The 17,352-nt window shown below is 39.9% G+C and overlaps 1 protein-coding gene across 1 annotated transcript in view; it reads right to left on the reverse strand.

Annotated features, from left to right (window-relative positions):
* Positions 1-3,327: 3,327 nt before the first annotated feature.
* The window catches only part of shmt2 (serine hydroxymethyltransferase 2 (mitochondrial)), a 33,426-nt gene continuing 19,401 nt past the window's right edge, over positions 3,328-17,352 (reverse strand). Inside the window, exons 3-12 of the mRNA XM_038696081.1 lie at positions 16,103-16,182; positions 14,701-14,901; positions 13,616-13,697; positions 10,983-11,105; positions 8,862-9,001; positions 8,396-8,558; positions 7,918-8,017; positions 6,185-6,340; positions 5,374-5,481; positions 3,328-5,138 (exon numbers count right to left, since the gene is read on the reverse strand). Coding sequence (XP_038552009.1) covers positions 5,011-5,138; positions 5,374-5,481; positions 6,185-6,340; positions 7,918-8,017; positions 8,396-8,558; positions 8,862-9,001; positions 10,983-11,105; positions 13,616-13,697; positions 14,701-14,901; positions 16,103-16,182 — 1,281 coding nt within the window. The 3' untranslated portion in view covers positions 3,328-5,010. The remainder of the gene's footprint in view (positions 5,139-5,373; positions 5,482-6,184; positions 6,341-7,917; positions 8,018-8,395; positions 8,559-8,861; positions 9,002-10,982; positions 11,106-13,615; positions 13,698-14,700; positions 14,902-16,102; positions 16,183-17,352) is intronic.

The following is a 17,352-nucleotide window of genomic DNA, read 5'->3' on the forward strand; positions in this document are numbered from 1 at the left end:
ACTGACTGTAGTGTTGTGTCGTTCAAAGAACGTTTCGTTCATTTGACCTAATCTTGTATGTGACTCCGGAGGAACGGGTTGTCTCAGTGAGTAATTCCATAATTTTCACGCATGCGTGAATAGTCTTGGACTCTAACGTTCACTCGTTACACAGCAGCTGCAAGGTCTCCGTCAGCACAGGAAACAGAAATGATCAGTTCACGACTCTCAACTGTGGTTCTCTGGGTTTGAATCGTTCATTTGTCACGTGACAGCTGGCTACAGGCTGTGGCTTTTTATATACAGTCTATGGGCTGTGGTAAGCAGGCAGCTCAGGAAACAGAATTGATTAGTTCACGACTCATAACCGTTGGTCTCTGGGTTTGAGTCGTTAATTTTTCACGTGACATCTCGGCTACTGTGGAGCAGGAATGAACTAATCGTTCAGCGCTCACATGGGTCTTCACTCGGCAGGCTGACCTACTGCCAGCACCGGGGAATGAGAGGCAAGTCTGTTGTCAGGTAACAGTCACTGGACTGACATATCTAATATCTATTTTGATAATTTTGTGACATTTAATAAAGCATAACGTTATTACAGCGCAGTTATGTTGTGCTAAGTTATAGTTTTAACACAGCCGCACCGTAACTTTAGTCCTGCTAGTGTTTACAGCCAACAGCTGATGAGAGTTGTTCTGGGTCCGCTCCACTTCTGAGCCCTGACAGAGTCCTACCGGGAGCTGAATTACCACAGAGGTCGTCTCCTGTCCAAAACAAACGGACCCGGACATTAAACCATCAAAACACAGCCACATAGCAGCGTTAGCGTTAGCCCTGTGGTTTGTTTACAGCTAACAGCTGATCCGGTCCGCCAGAGAACGCAACTTAACTTTTACTTTTTATTTATCGACAGAGCCCTGCTGCTGTTTCACCGGTCCTCACTGGTGAACAACCTGCAGTGTTTGAGATTATTATTAAATCTGTTAAATTTTAATAAGAGTGTGTTTTATTCATCTAGTGTGTCAAGCTTATTACTTCAATATATTCCCTGTAAATCTGATGTTAATACATAGATTTTACTCATGGATAGGCGTTAGGCTACTGTATGAATGAGCACTTTACAGATATAGTGATAGTAATTACTATATATATATTATATAAATGGCTGGTCTGTTAGTATACTCAGGAAAGATTGTGAAAATGGACGGATTTAGCCGGAGTAGTGGCTTAATCGAATATTGACAACATATTTCTGTGGTTTTGACATGGTTTGAATTTGGTTGTGGCTCCATGGGGCTTTATAGAACCGTGATAGAGAAAGATCAAGAGGTGAATTTGTGCATTATGTGCATTACTTTGTCAATTAAAGCAAGCCAGACAGCCTTCTGTTTGAGAACGGCGCTGTTTTTTTTTTATTTGTTTTTTTTTAAATCGCCCACTAGAGGGCTGAAGCACTGCAATAACCAGCCTAGTTAAAATGAACGAAATGACATAAAAAAAGATTAGTTCATTTTAATGAACGAGATTTGGTGACTCGAATCTTTCAAAAGAGTGACTTTTCCCATCACTAACTGACTGAGAAATATTTCTAAACAGCAGTGCAGGAAGTATACTACACTGAAGATACTCTGTTACAAGTGTAACTCCTGAAAAAAGTAAACAAGTATATAACTTAAGCTATGTAGGAGAGAGCGGGGTGATTTGAGCCTGTGGGGAAGTTGAGCCACCCCTTGTTTCTCCACAACCACAGACAAAATTGGTTATATGAATACACATTTTTGAAGAGTTCATCATTTTACTCACCCTGTGGTGGAGAGAGGCCCATTGAATAAGTGATAAGCACATGTAAGAGAATAAAAAAACTGTTTTTTGCCATTCAAAGTGATTTTTTTATGTTCAAGGAGTCTGATTCTTGGGTCTGAACAATTGCAGATAGGTTTGAAAAAATCTTATGCATGTGTTAGTGCTTTAGGAAGTTACAACATGAAGCTATAATGTTTGCATGACGTTACTCTTAAACTCCTATTGTGGATTTGGACAGAGTAGTGGGAGAGGTACAAGCGTGACCAGATGAGAATGGGTGAAATTCGGTGTGGCTACCGGTACATTGAGTGTCAATGACCATTAACACACGTGAAAATCAAAACACAATGCTAAAATTAATAATTTTTGTTCATGAAGTCACCTGTCTGTCATTAGGAAACACACAACAACTGTGGATAGGTAGGCCAATCATGATCTTTTACCTAATTTTTATTTTATTCCTGCGCAACGCGTGTGTCAGATCTTTCGGCGTGGGTGCCTGAAGCTACACTTTCCCTGTCCTCGCGACTGTCACGTCCACTAACCACAAGAAAACAAAAGGGGAAAAGAGCACGAGTGTTACTTTGAGGCTATAACAAGGCTGTTGACACACAATGTGTACAGATAACCTGCAACCCCTGCTGGAGCAAGAGAACTGCACAATGATCAGTATTTAATGATTAATTAAGCTATAATCAAAACTCATAGGTCTGATTTTCGGGACAACCCAGACAGGAGTCTGGACAACGGCTAGTAATTTGAGACTGTCGCGGATCTTTCAGGACGTCTGGTCACCCTAGGAAGTCCGTTCATCAGGTGGCACGGGACATGACGACAAACAGGATGACTTTAAAGGATACATAGATATGAAACAACTATATTTCACTACTAAATGCAATTAAATGTTTGGAACTGCCATTTGAGTTTGCATTATAAAATGCCATTGATGTCACGGACCCCCATGTGGCTCAACTTACCCCCTCATATGAACCACATGAGCCAAGAGTACACGCCAGATTTTGAAAAGTTTATTTTAGATCCAAATGGATTATTCCCAGGGATGCACCACATCCTAAAGACACCAAGTAAAAACTGGCTCAACTCACCCCACTCTCCCCTACATAACTAAGAAAACTCATCAGTTGACATCACAATGTAGTGTAAAAAGTACAAAATTTCCACATAGTGTAAAGCTGTATGAAATGGAAATACTACTAATACTATAAGTAGCTAACCTAAGAAATGCACCCAAGTATTTCTCAACTGCAAAATAGGTCTTCTGAGCAGGGCAGCATTAGGTGGTGAGAATCTAGGTTGATAGGGACACATTTTCTTATCGAAACACTGCCACCAGATACTACATATACTGCAACTCCATTACTCCTCATCATTTTTGTACAATAGCTAGTTAAATATTATTTCACATACATTTTCTCTAAAGTGCACAGCCTCCCACATAAACATTATCAGATTTTGACAGAATGACATCTTCCCACATACTAGTTGGTTGTGACAAGTGATGTATAATATTAATAACACAATACAGTGTTTTCAGTATTGTATTTTATTATGTACTCACCAAATACTAATTAATAGAAATGTTATGTAAAAAAAAAAACAGTTAGTTCAAACTTGTGTCGATGTACAATGGCAGGTACATATCAGAGATGATTGCAGGAAAACAGGAGATTTATGAACATCGTAGTTAAAAATAACTACTTTTTGGTATATTTTGGCAAAGTCTAATATATTGGCTGTCAAAAATGTGTGATGTGGATAATTCATATGATTTGGTTCACTTTAGAAGCTGCGTTTTGTGCAAAGTAAAGTAACCACGCCATCCAGCTCTAATACTCTTTTCTCAATTGTGCTGTAAGACCCTTTCACAAACAGAAATCTTGCTTCCTCACTGATGCAGTGATAATGACAACAGTTCCAATCTGTGAACCGGAGAGACGACAAAATACTGTTTTATCAAATCAAGCTGCTTTACAGTTTCAACCACAGAACACCATGGTGAAATGATTGGGACTTAAAATGAGGCAGACTGCACTACAAATTTCTTCTGGTACAACAAACCAGCTGGTATTGGAAACCTTAAGATATAGGTGATGTGATGGAAATTACATAGTTAACTCTTTTTAAATATATAGAAAAGTATATATTCTTTGTAAACACGCTTAACAGGAAAGTATGAAATAATAATGGAGGGGAGATCTGTTAGTCCATTTGGTTATCTCTCATTACAAAAATAATAATGCAATTAAACACTGAAATTGAAGAAAAGGACAAAATCATTACAGGGTAGAAAGAAAATTACTAAAAATAGATTTTCACACAAGGTGGACATATTTTAGTCTAATGCAATCTAATACAAATTCCCATTTTAAAAATGTGTTTACAATGTGTGTGACATGTGTTATTAAACAGTATTTGTGACCACCTTTATTGGACTATACATTAAAAAGGTGTTAGAATTATTAATCCACCTCCTCTATAATCTGACTTGTAAAAGACAAGTTGCACACATCTCCTCTAAATTGAAGGGATAACTTTAAAATGATATTCTTACTAAATTTTGGTTCTTTCTTTAAATTTTTTTGACTAACTTTCCACCACAGAAATGTAAAAGGCCATCTGTATGGCAGGACACCCCTTAATCTCATGAAGCCTCCTCATGTACCTGGTTTCCCTAAACAGAAAATGACAGCAGAAAGCTATCGTGCACACATCTCCATGTGAATGTAATAATCTACATAAATGGGATTTGTTAAGACTCTTTACAGCATTAAGACTCTTTAGTATATTCTTATAACTAATTATACACTAATCAAGTCACAGAGACTGTGACACCAAGAGCTGTTGCTTGTTGTTTGATTTGATATGTTATTTTTTTCCTCCCACACACCCACATTATTGAAGATGCATGAAGACAACTGAGAAGTATATTTACACATACCATAGAAAATAGGTTCTTCGGCTCTACAAAATCAGCCATATTTTATTGTTTCTTTACCTCGACATGGAGGGCATGACTTTACAAGAATAGCTTGATGGATAACTGCAAAGTAGTATGAAAAAAACAAATGTGGTTTCCCAGATGTGATTAGAATAAAGGGAACGAATCACAGGCACCGACCACATGTTTCCCCCTCTCCTTGCACACTTCTGCCCAGCCAGCTTTCTGCCACCTGGCTTTTATGGCCCCTCGACTCTATATTGGCTTGCCTAATGGTCGTGGAAACCTGGCATGGGGAAGGGCCTGGCAAAAGCTTCTACGCGGTGGCGCAGTTCGGCGATGCGAGCCACTGTCTCTGGGTCCTGAAGAAGGAAGTTCTTGAAGTCTTGGAGCTTTCCTGGAGAAGACAACAGAGGAGAGAGGGGGGAGGGAAGGCTCAGTTTTCAATTTCTTTACTTCCTTCTTTTTTTTTCCCCCCACCACAGGCCTCCCCTTATGTTTCAGTATCCAACAATTTAATATTGCACTTTTGTTGCCTTTCTCATAAGTGCATAGCTTCAAATTATGATTTAAAAAGAAAAGACAAAAAAAGGCTACACTGTAATCTGTCTCCCTTCTCACAGTAGACTTGCCTGTCTTTTTCTTGACGTCCAAGGCAATCTTGAAGCCCTCGTCCATGAACTCGACAACCTGCACAAAGTCAGCTTCTTTGAACTGTCTGGAGGTCAGGGCTGGAGCACCTGTGGCCGAGAAGAACACAAAATCTGCAGCTTGAAATACAAAGTAAGTAGCAATTACTCCCTTTTGCTTTTACAGGCCCAACTGACTCCAACTATTTTTTTTTCTACTTACCAACCATATGGTCTTTGGGAAAAAAAAAAAAGAACCCTGGAGCTACTTAAAATTTTAGTAATGCATCTACACAGACTCCAGATGTGTCAAACATACACTGATACTAATGGCTGATGGGTCACTAAGGTGCAGCCCAAATCTCAATATAATAAACAATTAATAGAACCTCGCCTTAAGACAATGCTATAAATGTGGCAGTGTAGATGGGGAGCTCTTGAACTTCCTGGAAGATGATTAAAAACCCAAACATGCTAAATTAATCATGATGTGCTCAGTGCTTGTGGCTTAATTGGTGGCTGACTAATTTCCATATGCAGAACTACATTTTAAGTAAAACAGATTACGTGAAGAGGAAGTGCAAAGTAAATTTGACAGAAAAACAACTCACCTTGTAGTTAAATATTGAACACATCAGGCTGAATAGCAGACCAGCATATCAAAAATTATTATCTTGACAAAGTGGTGATATTTACACATGTTTTGAGATTTAAAACCTTTTGTATATACAAACCATAAAATGTGGTTTCTGATTATACCCTTAATAAGTATGACAAAACCTTAAAGTTAAATGTAATGTAACGTGAAGTTTACCAAGCCTGAGGCCACCAGGAGTCAGGGCACTCTTGTCCCCGGGGCAGGTGTTCTTATTGGCAGTGATTGACACGAGCTCCAGCACCCTCTCAGCCCGAGCCCCATCAATGCCCTTAGGCCGCAGGTCCACCAGGACCAGGTGGTTGTCGGTCCCACCTGAAATATTCAGCATTTTTAGTCATAACTTTTGAAGAGGAGGAAAGTCGGAGACTGTAAAAACAGACTTCACTTTTAAGCCTTTGATTAGACCACCTCAACTTTACTTTAACATGGATGAGGTAATTTTACTAGATTTGTGAGCTTTAGGATATGAAACTGAATGCAGTTAATTAAATGACTGTTGGGTAGTGTGTTATCAGGTCTAGACATGGGCCAGTTACCGGTTTCAATGTATCCTGCTGTATGCAAAAAGTTATTTCTGTTATAGCGTTGCTGTGGTATGAGCCGCTTTTTTGTCTTGTCAAATACAGAAAGTGCAGGAATCCTGCAGGTTGGTTGTGAGCAGCATAGCGCAAAACACGCCCTCTCCTCAGTCACCTGTGTGTAGGATGGCCGAAGGAGGGGAATCCCTGAACATTGTGTGTGTGCGCATGACACACTTGCGCTCTCTCTCTCTCCTTATGTTTATATGTGCATCAACACTGAAATAATAACAATGGATTTTATAGCGTTATTTGACATTATTTTTAGCAGCAGTAGAATATCTTATTGCTTAAAAGTAAAAAATTGTGTTCAGTGGAAAAAAGGTGATGTTTTTTACCCAGACATTTAAAAACACATTTTAGAGCTGTAAGCGCGATACCTTGATACTCTTGCTTAAGGTTACCATACCGTGAAAGTCTCATAGCGGCCCATGCCTAATCAGGGCCTCCAATGAATCACATCTTCACCTTTCCCATACATTTCCCCATGTTTATATACATATCTGCTTTGTGTCAATCTGAGAACTGTAGGTTTACTTCATTCTGGGACATGAAATTCTGTCCACCCTTTTAATATCAGTGAGGGTATATAATGCACTCCAGGTCAAGTGCACCTGCAGCCTCCAATATGACCATAAAGTTGAATCAACCAAACATCATTCATGAAGGAGGACTTGTTGCAGGACTGTTGTATTAGACCGCATTAGTTTTAGCTAGGTGTTCCTATAAACTGGCAACTGACTGTATATTATTACTAAAATGTGCATACTTGAAAATGCCTACATTTTCCTTCAGCCATTAATGTAACTAACTTACCTAAGGTAGCGCCACACTCCTTTTTTTAATGTTTCGTATAGACTAACAGTATTCAACACCCCTTTCTTTTTTACACAACATCTACAAAGGAGTGGGAAAAGAATGGAGAATGCACACAATGCAGTGTAAGCACAGCACTCTGTGTTGTTTAGGGTAGCAATTGAAGGCTATACATCAAAAAAAAGCTGAGGCCAGCGAATTAAACGCAGTACAATATTCAAGCATTCATTCACAACCAGAAACAGACCACTTTCATCTGGTTTTATTTTCTTGACTGACAGGACAGCTACACTGACATTAGCCTTCTGCACATCATGAATTTAAATGCTATTCTGGTGTGTAATCTGCATTTTGTGACAGGACATTACTCTTTATTGACTTGTGTTTTTCTGCTTCTTGCTGCGGTTTGCTGAGGCAGTGTCTCCCAGGAAATAATAATAAAAATAAAAAAAGAATGCTTAAATAGTTGCTTAATGCTTAAAAAAGTTAGATTACCTGATACCAGGGTGTAGCCTTTGCTGAGGAGAGCTGTAGCCATAGCCTTGGCGTTCTTTAGTACCTGGCTGATATACTCCTTGAACATGGCAGACTGTGCCTGGCCAAACACAAATTAACAATGGAAGGCGGTTGAGCTATATAGACAGACTTAAGTTAGATTAAGTTTTTTGTTTGTTTAAGCTCAAGAAATGATTTGAGAGTTATCAACACGTCATGAGAGACATTGGCTTCCCATCATCTTTAACAGATTATATTTCAGTAGCACAGCATTAGACAGTTCACACTTGAGAAAGAGAAGGTGCAGATGTGCACAGTAGCTTAGGGAACAAGTTCCTGAGGTAAGATTTTGTTTCACAGTAAAATCTGATCATCAAATTCTCATTAGGAAATAGAAGACCAGGGTAATAAAGTGTTACATCAATACAAATAAAGTTAGTTACTTTTGCATTGTATGCAGTTTGTGTGTTGTGCTGACCTGTCTGAGCGCCACAGCCACACCAGCGATGGCATGGTTATGAGGTCCACCCTGCAGTGAGGGAAAGACCGAGAAGTTGACCTTGTCCTCCAGGTCGTAAATGATCTCTTTCCCCTTCTTATCCATCGAGCGGACACCCTTACGATAGAAGATGAGGCCAGCCCTGAACAGAACAGACTAATTAACTGACAAAGCATTTTTACCTTTTTATTTTTCTCTAAATCCCAAAAAAGGTATCATCCTTCATAATTTGATTTGTCGCTATGCATGGCAGCTGTCTGATTAGGAGGGTATCATGACGTCACAAAATACTACTAAAGACAACAAATAATTTTCATGATGCTCTAAAAGGTATGTGACAGGGAGAAACAATAATGCACTGCTATTGAGCCTCTTAGACCCTAACTTCAGTCACAACAATGCAACAGTTCTAATGAGACATTTCTGACTTTTCTGCTGCTCTTACCTGGCTCCTCTGAGGGATTTGTGTGTGGTAGTGGTGACCAGGTCAGCATATTCAAAGGGAGAGGGGATGGCTTTGCCTGCCACCAGGCCACTGATGTGGGCCATATCAGCTAGCATGTAAGCCTTAATGTCAGTACACAGCTGAGGGTGAAAAGGGTGGAAAAGAGGGAACAAACACAAAATTAGGATTAGAATTTATAGCATGAGGCAGCACATTTTATATTACATTTTTATTTTATAACTTTTTTGTACAAGCCCACAGTCATGAAATTACTGCCTTATAAACAGTGAACTAAGTTTGCTCCAGAGCTTTGGATTTAAAATGAAACAGTGAGTCAGTTTGAAGTGCTGACTCAAGGTGTTTGCCCCTCCAGATTTACGGTGTAGGAACAATACAATCTTATACATAATCCCTTACTTTTAGGTGACCAAGTCATTAGACAAGTTCAGATAGAAGTCAGTAACGACCTTAAGTCTACAAACTCTACGAAACTTCTTAGGTTCTCACCTGTTTAGGGGGGTGGGGGTGGGGTTTGCCTTCAGTTTGATCTTTAGCAAGTGAACAAATACTCAGTCTGATTGAAGTCATTTAGCATTTTAGTGTTTTGCCATGAAAACCTCTTCAGCTGCCTTTTCAGTATTCTTGTTAAAATTGTGGGACTATGAACAAAAAGTCTACACTGCTAATCCAACATAGATGGGAACACACTCAAACCCCTATAATGCTGAGTGTCAGCACTTCAGCCTCAGCCACTGATGTAGTGTCCTGGAGCACAGAGTAAAAATGTGCACTGTCCAAATATTTATTAACAGCACTGTCTTTGCATTTATTATTCTTGATATACAGAGTGCTACCAGAAAGGACTTTACTATAAAACTAAACTACTATTTGACTGTGCTCCAAGTAGAAATGCAAGATACAATCTCTTAGCGCTATCCATTTATATAATTCCCCCATAGTTAAGACTAACTACATCTACATCTGTTAGCAATACCTGTCTTCTCCAAGGGCAGATATTTCAATTCAGAGCTGGTGTTATTGCACTCTTCCACAGTCTTCAGAGGCCCGAAATATTACAGTGTAATTCAATAAATCCTTGCCGTCTCTTGCCAACATTTATTGAAAAAGGCACAAACAATAAATAGCTCGCTAACATGCAAATGACTCGCTGGCAAATGATCAGAGCAGTAAACAATCTTTTTAGTGCTCCAATTAATATGCATTATCATGACAATCTCCCTTCCTTTCATATCTAAACTGGATCAGCGCATGTTTATTAGATTAAAAGGCAGGATAGATGGCAAGGTTACTGGAGGGGGTAAAGAACACAAGAGGGTGATGTGCGGTAGCTGATGAACGTCGGTAGTGAAACAAATTTCAGATACAAAAAAAAACCCCTACTCCAATCTAAGTAACAACACTGAAAATCTGGAGAGGAGCCCGGCCTGGCAGATTCTGTCATAAAACAGTGAACAGTTTCACACACATGCCATGGGGAAAATATGGCCCCACTTCAGGCCTAGTGGCAAAGTAGTTATGGTGCTTAATAACAACACAGCTCTGTAATGGTGGGACACTCCATCTGATGGTACTAGCTAAAGTGGAGCTCTGCAACAAAAGGGAAGCAGTCATGGAGTGAATGAAGTGAATGAGCGGGTGGGTATAGCAAAACAGATAAAAGGGGCCTCTTGTGCACTGTCAAAGAGAGCAATGAAGTGTGCAGTTAAAAGTTGCTGCTGTATGAGTCAGTGCGAGTATCCACGTTCAGTCCGGATGAGTAGGCAAGAGAGGAAGAAAGCATTTTTGTTGAGTGCAAGTGTGAAAGACCCTAGAAAATTGATTTGTATTTGGAAATGTTGCCGTTTGAAAGTGAATGCTCGGTATTTAGAGCAGACAGGTCTCTGCTGGGGCACAGAAATTAACGAAGATGTGGTTGGAAGTGATCCCGGCTAGGTGCGACCTATCACTAAGGGAGGCAGGTGAGTGTGAAAGTTCGGTGATAAAGGCTGACGGAGTTTTAAATAAAAAGACAAAGCTGGTCTGACCTCCCTAATGCAGGATGAGAAGTGGAGAAAACAGGTAGCGGGTGAGTTTGAAATACAGAGAGAGTTCTCCGTGCACCTTCTTGATGCGGGCGTAGTCAATGAGGCGGGCATAGGCGCTGGTGCCAGCGATGATGAGCTTGGGCCGGAACAGCTTGGCCGTCATCTCCATCTGGTCGTAGTCTATGAGTCCTGTTGCAGTCTGCAGAGACAGGGGGGGGGCAGATTGAGGAGAGAGAAAATGAGGCAGAGAGGGAGGAAAGAAGTGGAGGATAAATATAAAAACGTTAGAGGGAGTGTTAGAGGGAGAGTAAGGGTCAGGGGGAAGAAAAAGGAACATGAGGATGAAAAAAAAAAAAGTTGTCAGATATCTTGAGGATCAAGAGCAAACATATCAACACGGAAGAGAGATTTTTTACCATTTGAAGATCATTTGATGCAGCTGCATTTGAAGTACTTTGGCTACCTTAAAAAGGGGAAGGGATTTATCTAAGGGAGACATTTCAACCCATCACATCAAGGAAGAAGATGGAGCAATTGCAGTAATGCACCCCTACTTATCCTAATTCAGCCTTTCAGGGATCACTCAACTGGTGTGATGAGGCTGAACAGATCAGACGTTGGTTTGGGGACTTTTCCCTGCTCTTTTCATTGAGATACGCAATTTGAGAAATATGTTAGACAAACCATTGTTTGGGGGATGTACTTCAAAAGTCACATGAAATGGAGTCGACTAGTGTGCCTGAATATCCAGTTTTACCCCTCTACTCCTCCGACGAGCACAAGAAAAGAGAGACACTACAGGCGAGGGAAAGAGAGCAGCACGGAGAAGGAAAAACAAAGTGAGAGACAGAAAGGATAGAGAATAAAAGGAGACACAATGAAGAAAAAGGCGAGAGGAAAGGAGGAGGGAGAGCTTTATTTAGACAACCTGATAATCTCCCATCTCCAGAGCACATCTATGGATGCCCCCTCACTCCATCAAGCTGCTCATTGTGAAGACAGAGCCAGTGGTGCTGGCCAGCCTGTCGATTTCCCATTATCTCTCTCGCAGAGGGGTCCTGCCTGCCCATACATCAGCGGGCCTGGGCATGCAGACTCTCATGGCCATCCATCAGCTGCTACCAACACTACCACACAACCATGACCCCGGGAATAAAACACTGTACACTAAAATACGATGCACACTCATCATATCAACATGTTGACTCAAAAAAATTACGTCACTTCTGAGGGAACCTGGTAGTACAGATCTCAATGAGTGATTTACATACTATACTAAACTAATAGCACTGTATGGTTGCATTGTGAGGGACATCAACCAAAACATCTACATGCAAGCCCTTCTGTCACCTAGCATCTGCCAGCAAGTGTCTGCTGGGCTGAAGTTTGAGTTAGCGACTGTACCCCTAACCACACTGCCTTGGTGTTATTCCTTCGGGGGCATAAGTGCAAATAGGATTTCCCAAAAAGGGAATCAATGTTTTTATTACACTTTTTCTTCTTTGCTGTTTATTTTGAATCACTATCTTGTTATTGAATTCGTTCTCAGAGGAAATACCAAGACCAGCATATTTGCCATTTGAAATGTAGATGTTGGTGCTCATTGTACTCTCTACTTACTTTAGTCAATGACTCCAGGGTCTGAAATTAGTTTTTTTTCAGGCAGGTTACTGAACATTTCTACCAGCCACTCAATTTGTTTGACACTCTTCTTATAAACACTGAGTCAGTGGTACCTGGCTGTGGACATATGGAATATATCATGTAACCTTAATCCCTTGCTATTCTTTCCTTAAGAATTGCTTTTTAAATTAAAAGAATATGACGAAAACCTATCTGTCATGGTGGCAGGTGACCTGAAATTTTTACCTGCCACAGCAAACATTTACCCTGTATTTGCCAGGTGGCAGGTGCTAATTTCATTCCATGACTCAAACAGAAGTAATTTAAAAAACAAAAAACAGTGCGTACATTTTGATCAAAACAACAAATGTGGTATATTCTTCACATTTGATACCTACTGATAAGGATGACTGAAATCACTGTGTACTTTACTGCCAACATAATGACAGCAATATCTATTAAAAAAAAGAAAAAAGTATGGTTTATTATAAGCAGCACATACACTACATATTTTATGTCGTGGAGGTACAGGCACAAACTGGTATTTATCCAGTCCATTTTTCTTTTTTTACAGATTTACAGTGAAGGGGCTTAAGAAAATTCAGTTAGCAAGGAACACATCTTAACTCCACAACATAACGTACAACATATTCACTTGCAAACGTTCACTTACAGTCTTGGTGTGGTTCCTACATTAATACCAGCACAATCTTTTATGTCAACCGACAACTTTAAAATTAAGGGCAGAAACTGACAAAGCAGAAGAGATAACTAAAACACATGAAACCTTGTAGAGAGTGCTACAGCAGAACAAGCAATGCTTTCCACTGGCAGGTATCAGATATCTAAGACGGTAGATCCTGACACATCAGCAGTTCTGACCAACAGTACTGGTTCATGTCGGTTCATGAGTCAGAACAAATTCCCTCCTATTGCCTTGACATGAAAGGATGAATCATGGCTTGTATCGCTGTTGTCCCATTCCCATCAATTTTACTGGTGATACTGTTCCTCACCATTACCAAAAGAGCTGACTGTTTATCACTGGTATAGGAAGTCATATCAGCTGTAGGGTTCTCTACTTACATTTAGCTTGTAGGGCATGGACTCAAAATAGATTGAGGTTGCTGAGATCCTCTTCACATCGGACATGTAGCCATGAGTCAGACTGGGGATCAAAAAGAAACATGTGGTCAGTCAAATGTGCAGGAAAAAAGGAGGTAAAATGCATGTCAGTAGCCACATTTCCATCTAATAGTCAAGTAAATTTGAAGCAAACATTTGAAATGTTACAAAAAAAGAAGATTACAAAGAAAGAAAACTGGATACTAGCAAATGATACAAGCAAGCCCATATGAAAGTGACTGAGCGGTGTTAACGAAAGAGCAAAGCACCTGCAGGACCGACACGCCGTCCTCTATAAAGAACCTGCAGAGGTTGGAGATGTCTCCCCTTTCAGCATTACTGAAGTATTAAACAAGATGGCCCAGTAAACTGTTGTTTATAAGATAGTTGTCCTGTTGTTTGCTTAACAGACAATTCTCAAAACAAAGCTAATGCCCCTCAGAGCTATCTGACTGAGGAATCTCAGACAGCAGACTTTGAGTTGAAAATACTTTGACTAAAGCATAGTTTCACAAGAAGTTGCCAGTAAAGGCTACTTTACGCTGTGGCTGTAAAACCGAGAAGAAAATGTAGAAGTTGACAAACAAAAGTAGCTAGAAACAAAACCACTTTTCTGCCAACCACCAATAAAATCCAAAGAGACTGAAGAAAACACAAAACTAGTCACCTTGGCCATCCAAGAGGAAAAAAAAATGGAGGGGCAGAATTCCCTAACCCTTCTTCTCCTCCTCCTCCTCCTCCTCCACCTCCTCCTCTCAGAACAGAAACAGCTGATCAGACATGTGAGTTTACATTTTACATCACAACTTCTTTTAAAAAGGTGTTTCCTCTCGGTGTCGACTCTTTTTCAATTGAGCATAAGAACCTTTCTGAATAACTGAGGAGGTTTGTTTGAATTTTGCCATTTCTATCAACCTTTTCTAATGCAGTACCTGAAAATGCACGCAAAAAAACAAACAAAGAAACAGGGACAGAAAATTCTAACAGGAGAAAATAAGTGACAGGGTGAGGATTAAGAATAAAAAGAAATAGCAGTGACTACTGACTGTCCTCCGTCGGGCAGGTCCAGGCCCATGATGCGGTCATGGGGGTTCAGCACGGCGGTGTAGACGGCAAAGTTAGCAGGAGAGCCAGAGTACGGCTGGACGTTAACACCCCACAGAGCTGGGTCCAGGTCAAAGGCCTCCAGGGCTCGTTTCTCACACAACAACTCAATTTGGTCAACCACTTCTGCTCCACCATAGTATCTGAGGGTGGGGTAGGAAAAAAAAAAAATATAGACACTCTTCGGCCATTTACTTACAGATTCATCTCTCCTGCAAATATCCTTCTGGATTCAGCTCCAATAGTAATTAAATTCAAACCCGCAATAATGTTTTTTGCCACAGGAAACAAGTTATGAACAATGACATATCATCCCATTTTAAGTCGATATGGCGGGCTTGTTAGAACATAGTTTCTTATTTATAAGAAAGTGTATGGGGAGCAACATTATCACTTATTCAGGGTGTCATTCAAAGTCGTGTTTCTCGTGTTTTTGGTCTCTACCAGCTCCTGAGGGAAATATTTAACTGCTAACTGTTCCAATATGTTCACCAGCTAGTCGCTAACTTTTTCTGTCTGCCGTTTGGTGATGAGCAGGTGTACACTGAGATTTTAAAGCTTTTTCGCTTGAAACAATGCTATGAGAGATGTGAGCTGAATGTCACTCTAAAGCTCTGTAAAGCCATGAGGAGCTGCAAATCCAGGTGATAATTCTCTGTAGGTTCACTACAAGCCCCTTTCACATTGTCATTTGATAAATTGTTATTATAAATATACTGGTTATAGCTGCTTTCAGTCAATATCAACAGTGCTTGTTACCAATCATGCATTTGCCAAAAATGGCACTGTTGGTCACAAAAACCTTTTCAGAGGAATTACAGATGAAGGAGCAACAGATGACTACTGTACAAACCACTCATTCAATGAGGTCACCCTTTTGTTTCATTACATTAAAGTGTAAAACAGCAGATGAGTAGGATGTGGGGGGAAAATAAAATTAAAACCACAGTGGGAGGGAGATTTATAGTAGGCTTGTATTCCAGGAATCAAAGGCATAAACTGAGAACCATTTCAAAACATGTCAGTTCTCTGTTTGCTGCTGATAAATGTGAATTATCTGAGGGAAATAACAGAAAATAGGAAAACTGAAAATAGAAAACTATCAGCCTGGGCACTAAATTCTTCCAATGTATCCCCCCAGGAACTTTCTTTGGCAAGGCAGAGGCTGTGGATTATTTGCAGTGTGGTTGGCATGTATTATTATAGGGCAAGCTAGAGAACACAGAATAAATCAGTGTCTATGTGCGTGTTTAGGTGTTCATGTCTGCAAATATAACAAATATCCTAAAGCAAAGAATATCAACAGTGTTAATAAGCTGGGTGTGACTGAATGAACACACTCACCTTCTCCCTGGGTAGCCTTCAGAGTATTTGTTGTTCAGACAGGAGCCCAGAGCTTCCAAAGCTGCTCGACTGCAGAAATTCTGTGGTGAGAGAACGAACACACACACACACACACACACACACACACACACACACACACACACACACAGATCAATGGCGCAAGTGGACAGAAGGGACAAGGACCGCAAATTAAAGTCCGTTAAGTGATAGTAAGAAATCCCCCTCCAGCTAAAGACAATCATTACAGTATTGAACCTCTGGACTTCCATAGACTAACACTGCACTTCACAATGCTTATCGCCTCGCCGCTGGAGGATACGAGATAATGTAATAATAAACTTTCCTGCACATGCTGGGATAGATTGGTGTGGCCATTTTTAATCACTTTGCAATGCATTTTTCAAGAAAAACAAATTTTAATTTGTATGGTTTGCTGCTAAAGGGATAATTATTCTCCAAAAGTGATTCTTTGTATCTTGTCTGTGTGCTGCAAGATGAAAAAGACATGTCAAATAAACACATTGTATTAGCTTGATTTCAGTATTCATTCCTTGAAGTTATTTTAGTGAATTTCTTAATACTATCAGTGGAGTTAGACCAATTAAAATCTGGCTACTGAATTACAATACTGTTTTTTTGATTGCCATAAAGCTACAACAATTAGTTGATTAAATCAGTAGGATTCGGTATCGTTTGGGGCTTGTTGACAATTCCGTTGCCAAATTGAGCCTTAAAAAAAAAAGAAAAAAAAGGGCTTTAATAAAAAAAAATTATATTTAAAATTTAACTTTAACTTTTTGTTGATTGAACAGAAAAAAGGTCAATCGACAAATTTAAGTGGCACCGAAAAGAGGTACCGCAATTTGCATCCAGAAGGAACTGGTTCCATATTGGTACCGGGTTTCAGTGCCCAACCCTTTTAAATCAGTTGTTCAAACAAAGACTATTAGATCTTTTTGTTTTGGACTATTGGTTGGAAAAACAAGCAGTTTTAATAAGCCCTTATAATACCCTGACCCACAACTGACCCACAAGACACTCTCCCCATAGGTATTGTACATATTGACAGTACAGGATTGGACATTATACAAAATGTTGAAGTATACAAGAAAAAGCCATGTTAATTTAAAGAGCTATTTATATTTAAGATGCTAAAAAGAAGTAAGGCTACTGCTGGATGTGAAAAAAACATCAAGTACCATGTTCTTTTTATACCAGGGTTGGGCACTATGGCTTAGTAAAGCCCCCTT

Source organism: Micropterus salmoides, unplaced genomic scaffold (genome assembly GCF_014851395.1).
Source record: "Micropterus salmoides isolate LMB-PRFRI ecotype aquatic unplaced genomic scaffold, ASM1485139v1 Ms_hic_scaffold_4, whole genome shotgun sequence".
NCBI classification, from domain to species: domain Eukaryota; kingdom Metazoa; phylum Chordata; class Actinopteri; order Centrarchiformes; family Centrarchidae; genus Micropterus; species Micropterus salmoides.